Source organism: Condylostylus longicornis, unplaced genomic scaffold (genome assembly GCF_029603195.1).
Source record: "Condylostylus longicornis isolate FDR11 unplaced genomic scaffold, ASM2960319v2 ptg000135l, whole genome shotgun sequence".
NCBI classification, from domain to species: Eukaryota; Metazoa; Arthropoda; class Insecta; order Diptera; family Dolichopodidae; genus Condylostylus; species Condylostylus longicornis.
Window position 1 is genome coordinate 11,336,478 of NW_026578103.1, and position 8,087 is coordinate 11,344,564.

At 24.1% G+C, this 8,087-nt stretch overlaps 2 protein-coding genes across 2 annotated transcripts; one reads left to right on the plus strand and one right to left on the minus strand.

Annotated features, from left to right (window-relative positions):
• The first annotated feature begins 207 nt into the window (after nucleotides 1-207).
• On the plus strand, nucleotides 208-2,191 carry LOC129615086 (KIF-binding protein). The gene is made up of 2 exons (XM_055530152.1): nucleotides 208-1,313; nucleotides 1,374-2,191. Exons 1-2 carry the CDS (start codon nucleotides 362-364, stop codon nucleotides 2,189-2,191), a joined length of 1,770 nt encoding a protein of 589 aa, XP_055386127.1. The 5' UTR covers nucleotides 208-361.
• Nucleotides 2,192-2,497: 306 nt separating this feature from the next.
• LOC129615087 (ELAV-like protein 4) lies at nucleotides 2,498-4,224 on the minus strand. Its single transcript, XM_055530153.1, has 3 exons — nucleotides 3,582-4,224; nucleotides 2,869-3,141; nucleotides 2,498-2,810 (listed from the first exon to the last, which is right to left on the minus strand). Exons 1-3 carry the CDS (start codon nucleotides 3,935-3,937, stop codon nucleotides 2,513-2,515), a joined length of 927 nt encoding a protein of 308 aa, XP_055386128.1. The 5' UTR covers nucleotides 3,938-4,224; the 3' UTR covers nucleotides 2,498-2,512.
• Between the last annotated feature and the right edge of the window lie 3,863 nt (nucleotides 4,225-8,087).

Below are 8,087 nucleotides of genomic sequence, written 5' to 3' on the forward strand. Positions count from 1 at the left end.
CATTTAATTTTATGATTTTGTTTTAAATTTTTAATTTTAAAATAACTGAATTATTTTTTCACATTAATGTACATATACAAAATTTCTCACCAACAGATAGCTCTACACAATATATTTTACTCAATACAGTTTGGTTATCTCTGTTTGAATTGTCATTTATTCATTGTTTTGACATTTGAAAATACTTATAGATATAAACAATATAGGTTGAATTATAATTTTTTTTTGGAAAAATCATTGGAAAAATTGTAAAAAGAGCATACATTGCAACACAACAATTTGAAATATACTCATTACTACTAATTTTATTTTAATTTATTATAAATAACTTTATTACATATTTAAACTTAAAAATATAAAAATGGTCATACCAAAAGAAACACTAACTGACTTAAAAGAACAATATGAGAAGGCATATAAATTGGTTGATGAAGAATCGGAAAATGATCCACCAACTGATCCATATAAATCTCATTACGCCGCTAAGGAAATTTTAAAAGAAATGATGAATAATTTAAAAAATTTTATGCATTCAGATGGAGATGAAAGCGAGCAGTTTATTTTTAAAGCCATTCTGGCATTTATATATAGAGATATAGGTCGAATTTGTGTTTTTTGTGAAGAAGTTCCCGCTGGAGAAAATTATTTGCAGCAATCCTTAGAATTAATTGGAGAAAATTATTTAAAAAATGAGATGATAATTTCTTATATTGGAGCATCAAATGAATTAGGTATTGTTTGGGCAAATAGAAATGAAACGCAACGATCTGAACAGTTTTTTACACAAAGCGAGAACGCTTATAATGATTTTAAAAAATTGGATATACCACCAATGGCTATTAGTGACATATTTGGGACGGTTGATGAAATAGAAACGGGAAAAGGTATTAAAGAGCTAGAAAAACTATTTACGTTAACTACGTTTTACAAAGCACAAATGCTTGGTAAATTGGGCAATTTGGAATTGTCTGCAAAATATTGTAATTTGACTCTTCGAAGACAAATTATGAATAAAGAAGGATTAGATTATATTGATTGGGCTCTTAACTCTGCTACATTGTCTCAATATTATATCGGAGTAAACAAATTCACGGAAGCCAGGCATCATTTGGCTGCAGCGAGCTTTATATTATCCGAATATGAGGAAAAAATGATTTCACCCGGCATGTCAGAAGATGCAATTTCTTCTGTTAAAGAAAATTTTAATCATAGATATGCCGATGTAGCTCGCTGCTGGTCAAAGTATGGGCTAACCCTTTTGAATGCTTCCAAAGACAGATTAATGGCTGATACTGAGGATAAATTAAATAAGGGTAAATTGAAATGAATTTCATTTTTATATTTTTTAAGTACATTAAATAATTTGATTTTAGATCTTGAAAACTTGATGAATTGTGGCGATTATAAATTTGAAAATCTTAATTTGTGGTCTATAGAGAATGGAATAACCGACAAGTATTGTTTGACTTTTGATGATGCAAAGGTTGTTTTTCATTTTGTAACTTTATGGTTAGATCGCTCAAAAGAATATTACAAATCTGATACAGAAGCATCTGAATATGCAAGAATAATTATAGATTTTTCTGAACTGTATAAAGTAATGGCATTCTTTGATGATATACCTTCAAATCAAAGCAAAATGCACAAGAAACGAGCTGATTATTTAGAAGATTTACTCAAAATTTTGAATCCCAAATATTATCTTGTGTTGTGTCGTGAATGTTGGTATAATGCAGGTTTGGCTTATTGTGCTATGTTAGATGTTAAATTGGACGCAATTTCCAACCTCAAGTATGATGAAAAACCTACCCCACATGCTCTACATAAAATAAATATGTTATGCGATAAGGCAATTAACCATTTCAAGCAATTTATTGATTCATATATTGATAAAGATACCGAAACTTTAAAAGATGGAATTCTTTCTTCTGAAAAAGAGTTATATTTATTTGCGCACTTTCATTTAGGTCGTCTTTTCTATAAAATTATAACACCAAATAAAGAAAACCAATTAAACAATTTGAGTAACAGTTTGAAATTCTATAAATTATTCGTAGAAGGATGTGAAGCGGATAAAGAAGCTTCTAAAGCTTTACAAGCTGAGATAGGTGTTTGTAAAGAAATGGTTATTTTATTACCACACAAAATTTCAAAAACCATTGATGAAATGAAACAAATTTCTGAGCTGTAAAACCAAAAAACTAAAATTTATAAATGTAAATTGTAATTAAACACAATTTTGTTAAATTTATTTCGAATTATGATTAAGATGATTATTCTTGATTAAAAGCTTTGAATATAATACTTTATATCCGTTGATTATTTTTGGGATATTCCACTTACAAAACAACACTTAAAATGTTGAAAATTTTTACTTACATTCTTGTGTTCTTATTCTTATTCACAATATAGAATTTACAATTATTCAGTAATTTATTAATTTTAGAAAATATGAATTTTAAAAGTTCAAAAGTTATATAAATACGCACATATAACTATGTATAAAACATTCTTATGAACCTTTAGATTTTTTTGTTTTAAAACTTACAATTAAATTTCTACCAGCTAAATTTGTGCCATTTAAGGTGTTAACGGCTAATGATGCAGCTCTAGTTTCCTTCATTGTAACAAATCCATATCCTATACATCTTCCTGATAAATCTCTCATTATATTAACATCTTTTACGGCACCAAAATGAGCAAACAATTTCCAAATTGTTTGCTCTTCAATAAAATAATCTAAATTATTAATATACAACTGAATATCTCCACGAGGAAGATTTTCTTTTGCATTGTCAAGAGTTTCGCCTCTAAAATTTTCTTAGATTAATTTTAAAATCTTAAATAAAATATTATTTAAAAACTCACTTTTGATTCTTAAATCTAACTTGAAGAATATGATTTTCTAAATTGAATCCATTTAAGGTTTTTATAGCCTTTTCTGCCTCGTCTTTTTTTCTCATTGTAACAAATGCAATGGTACCTGAATATTTCACACGGTCTTTCATAATTGCAACGTTTTTAACGCCACCAAACTGCCCAAATAATTTAAAAAGCCTTAGTTCGCTAGTATCGCTAGGAATATTATAGACATAAAGTTGATATGCTGCAATTTCCTCAAAAGGTTGCTCATCATCATTTCTTCAAGAAAAAAAAACATAAATTCGATAAACTTGTTATAAACGTATACCTACTTACCAATTAAAATAAAAAAATGAAAAGAAAATTGCTAAGCATTGTTTGAAATTGAATTATTAACGTATTTCAATAGTTAGATATGTAGTTATGTATTTTAAAATTAATAATTTTAGTACTTAGGTATATCCCAAAAAATAAAAAATTACAAATACAGTAAGTATCAAAATAATTTCAATAAATTCTAATAAAATATGATTTTATGCATGTTGCACCCTAAAAAGTTGTAAATTTAAAGTTAACTTCATATGTAAATATGCTTGTTTATACAATTTTATATTGATCCTAGGCGGTTTTAAATTCTTGTTAACTATTTTTTTATTGGACGTGCATAATAAACCATAACTCTTATTCACTTTTAATATAACAAAAAAAAATTCGCTTACCTTTGTCCTTTGAAGTTAATCTTGAGTTGTTTATTATTTAATTCAGTTCCATTTAAAATTTCTATTGCTGAGTTTGCATCATTAAAATTTTTCATGTCGACAAATGCAAAACCTCTTGAAATATTAGTTTCAGGATCCCTCATCACGACGATTTTTTTTATAGCACCGAAAGGAGAAAAAGCTCTCCAAAGATATTCTTCATCAGTTTCTGGAGCCAAGTTATATATGTACAAACTGTACTCTTCTTTATCATTTTTTATATTGTTTTCATCTTCATTTATGATTCTTCCAGTTAAAAAGTTTTTGTTTTCTGTTTTCTCATCTTCTTCTTCATTTGAATTACAAAGTTTAGACATATTGATAGCAACGATATCCACGTATTTAATTTTTTTCTTTAAAACACTTTTATTTCATGCAGAATCCATCAAAACTTAAAGCTACCCAGAATTCTTGAAACACAAGCGAAATGGAAAAGTATACCATATTATACATTTTTTAATTTTATGTCAAAAATTGGCATATCCAGAATTTGATAGAGAAATGGAGTAGTATTGTTATTGAATTTAACCCTTAACTGGTATCATTATTTATTCCCTGAACTGATAGGATCATTCTTGGCCCCATTTTAAAAATGCCTACTTTTCAAAAACCAAACAAATATTTTTTTTTTCTCCACTTTCTAAATTAATGTTTTAATAAAAATAAACTTTACACAAATATAATTGAATTTTTCCTTATTTTTATTAAAAAGTAATAATTTATAACGATTTATAGTACGTTTTTAAGATTCTATAAAAATGTTTCTTTAGATTCTAATTAAGGTATGCTTTAAGGCCCTATCAAAATATATTCTTACTATATTAATTAGCAAAATTTGACATTTCAAAACAAAACCCCTGACATTTTTTTTTCCACAAAGCGAATCATGGTTCATTTGAATTAAAATTTGCTTTTAGCTTAAGATCATATTTTTTCGCATTCTACTTGGGGTAAAGCTCAAAATTTATTAATTTTTACTATATTTTTAAACATAATCATTTTTTTCGTCCAGATATTAGTTAAAGGTTAAATTTCACTCGATGTTAATTTTAAAGGGTGCGTTCAATTGAGTCAATAACTTCAAACTTACTCAATCAATTTAAACGGTTAATCGCTGAAAGTAAATGCTTTAGTGTGGAAGCGTTTCATGCATTTCCCTGCAAAAATTATATTTAATTATATTAATAAAGAATATAAGCGATGCAATACATCGGCTTGCTGAAATGATTAAAAACAAATAAAACTGTGTAATATTTTGTAATATTTTTTAAAAAGGACCAGAAAAATTTGTTCAATTTGGCAGTTAAAACTTGCCATGATTTAAAGTCACATTTTAATAGATTCAGTAGTTTTTGGTTTGATCCTGTCGCTCGACTTTTGCGTTTTGTGATTTTTAACTATTCACTCCGAATATTCAAAAATAATGTATTTTGAATAAATAATGTGTCAAAATCATTCTTATTATTCGGATTATTTCAAAAGTTGTGTGTGCCCCATGATTTTCAACCATGCTAAGATATTCAAAACGAATTTACTTATTTTGTACTTTTTATTTCGAATGTATTTTTTTAGATTTTAACAATATGATAGAACATCTAACACAAGAAGTAGCTTATTTCGTTTTTGTTTCGTTAGATTTGGTCTATTTGGCAAACAACGCTTATATGTCAGATTTTTATCAAATTTTAATTCACACTTAATTAATTAAAATTTGTAATTTGACAAATTTTTAATTGTAATTTTCGCAAGTAGTACAATATATAATTGTAAATGAGCGAAAAAAAAACATATTTGATATGAAATTATAAATTCAATTGTCACAATAGTTCGAACATATTAACCCGAATAAGTGCATTCGGCTTTACAGAAATCGTTTAAGATAGAAAACAAATATTTCTTCCAAATTTATTAAGTAAAAGAGATAAAACCACAAAAATTTCATTATTCGTATCTTTTTTTTTAGACAAATTCATAAAAGTTTGAAATTTTCGAGCAGAATTTTTACTTGACACTTTCGCAAGCAGTTGAGCGATAAGTATGGACATACATACGCATGTGTGTGGAAACAGTAAGACGAGCAGAGCATATTTAATCAGGGCTGAGTTTCCTAATAAATAACAATTAATTGAAAATAAAACACTCGATTTTTTTAAATCATCTACATAATATTTTAATTTTCATGCATTTTTAAAAAAGTATTAAGTTTTTTTTTTCTTGTTTTATCCACCATAATTTTTATTTTATTTTTATTTAATTGTTTTTTTTTTGTGTTGTTTGAGAATTTATTTTATTGATTTCTTTTTTTTATTTTTCTTAAAATCTATTTCAGAAAAGAAGATAGTTCATACTTAATGTAATTATAATTATAAATTTATAACGTATACCAGAAATAATGAATTAATAATTGTTTTATTATTTATTTTTTTGTTGTGTTGCTTTATTATTATTTTTTTTTTTGTTTTTTTAATTTAATTTGTAATTGTAAATATTCCAAATGAGATTTATTATTTTTGTTTGTTTGTTTGTAATTTTCGCTTTAAAAGTTAAAAATTTTTTGTTTTCTCTTTATGATTTGTGAGTGTTTTTGTTTCGTTTTTTTACATTTTGTTGCTTTTTTATTTTAATAATTTTCTGCTAAATATTGGATAGGCTATTGTAAATTAATATTTTAATGTGTTTTGTAGTTTATAATAAATATAATTATTGTATTTTGAATTGGGTTTCAATTAATATGTAGTTTTTTATTTTCTTTTTTAATCAAATTTGATTAAAAGTAGTGAAAATTATTACCAAAATTTAGTATCTCGTATCGGTTTTTTTTTATTATCTCTTAATTAAATTATAATTATTTATGTTAAATAATAGATTTTTAAATATTTTAATGAAAATCAAAGAAATATTAATTTAAGACTCTGAAAATATGTTATTTATAAAGTGGTTATTTATAAAGTTTGATATATTAAATAAATTTCAATGAACTTTATAGCACTGTTCAATATTTGTTTCTGTTTCTGTACGATTCTATTAGTGCTTTTCTTATACTGTTAAATTTTACAAAGAAATTAACGTAAATTTTAGTTATTTTGGTTATCACCTTATGAATATTCAAAAATTTGTATTTAATAGTAAAATGGAATAAAAAATTAACTAAAAATTTAATTAAAAGGTCCCAGTTATTTAGTAAAATTAATAAAAAAAAATAAGCTTTAACTTGTGAACGGGCTTTCGTCAAAAATTATTATTTAATTTTTTAAAATAAGTTGTATTAATTTTCACATTTTTACCTTGACGTTGTCAAAAAATTACTCATTTTTTAAACAAAGTAATTTTAAAACTAACCTCGAGGTTTATTACATTTTATTAAATTTAATTGAGTTATTTTTTGATTTTTGTCTTGTGAACGGACCTAATGTTTTTTTTTTGTTCTTATTTATTAAATATTGGAGTCTTTACAATGTTATTTTAAGAAAGTGACCATATATTATTAGAAATAAATGAATAATAATCACGTTAAAATCATGAAGTATGAATAAAGTGAAATTAAATAATATTTTTTTTAATAAATTTTATATTTAAATTTTATTTAACTTGTCCTCGTAATTTTACTATGTAATTAATTTAAATGAATTATTTGAAATTATATTTGAATTTTGCAATTTAATCGTTTAAGTTTCTAAGTAAAATAATTTTAGAGTGAATTTAAAATATAAAAACAAATATTAAATAAATATAATATTTATATAATATGTATGTATATACACAAATTTTACATTTAGTTATTTATTGAATATAATAAATACTAGTAAAAAATGTAATTAGATTTCAAAAATATTATTTTCACATTTCAAAATTTAAATGAAATTTTTAATTGTAAAGTAATTATAAAGTGTTTTATAAATTATTTTAACTTTTCTTCAGCTCATTATTTGTAATTCAAAAATTAAATAAAAAAACAAATTTAAAAAAATTTAAATTCATATACACATATGTATGTACGTATGTATATATTTTTTTACTGTTACTTTATAATTTGCATTAATTTTATTTTGTGGTTTGGAGGGGGGTTGCTTTTTAAAAACTAAACTCAGAATTTGAACCATTTAATATTTATGTAATTACTGAAAAGTTATTTAAACCGGTTTCATGCCTTTATTCTAATTTTTAGAGTGTATAAGTAATTATATGAATATTAGAAGGCTCTAGCACTGACGGAGTCAATGAACAACACCACCCCAAGAGCCGAAAATTTTATCTTTGTGAGTTTTTTTTTATTTTATGGAATTTCATATTGTAATATTGTTTTTTTTTTTTTTTTATTTTAAATTTATTTTATTTTTTTACTACTTTTTAAAATATGATCCAGCTTAATATTATGTAGTAGATAAAAAATAATTTTTTTTAATATTTTTTTTTTTCTTCGTTTTTTAATATTTTTTTTTTTTATTTTTCTCTTTACTTATACTTAAA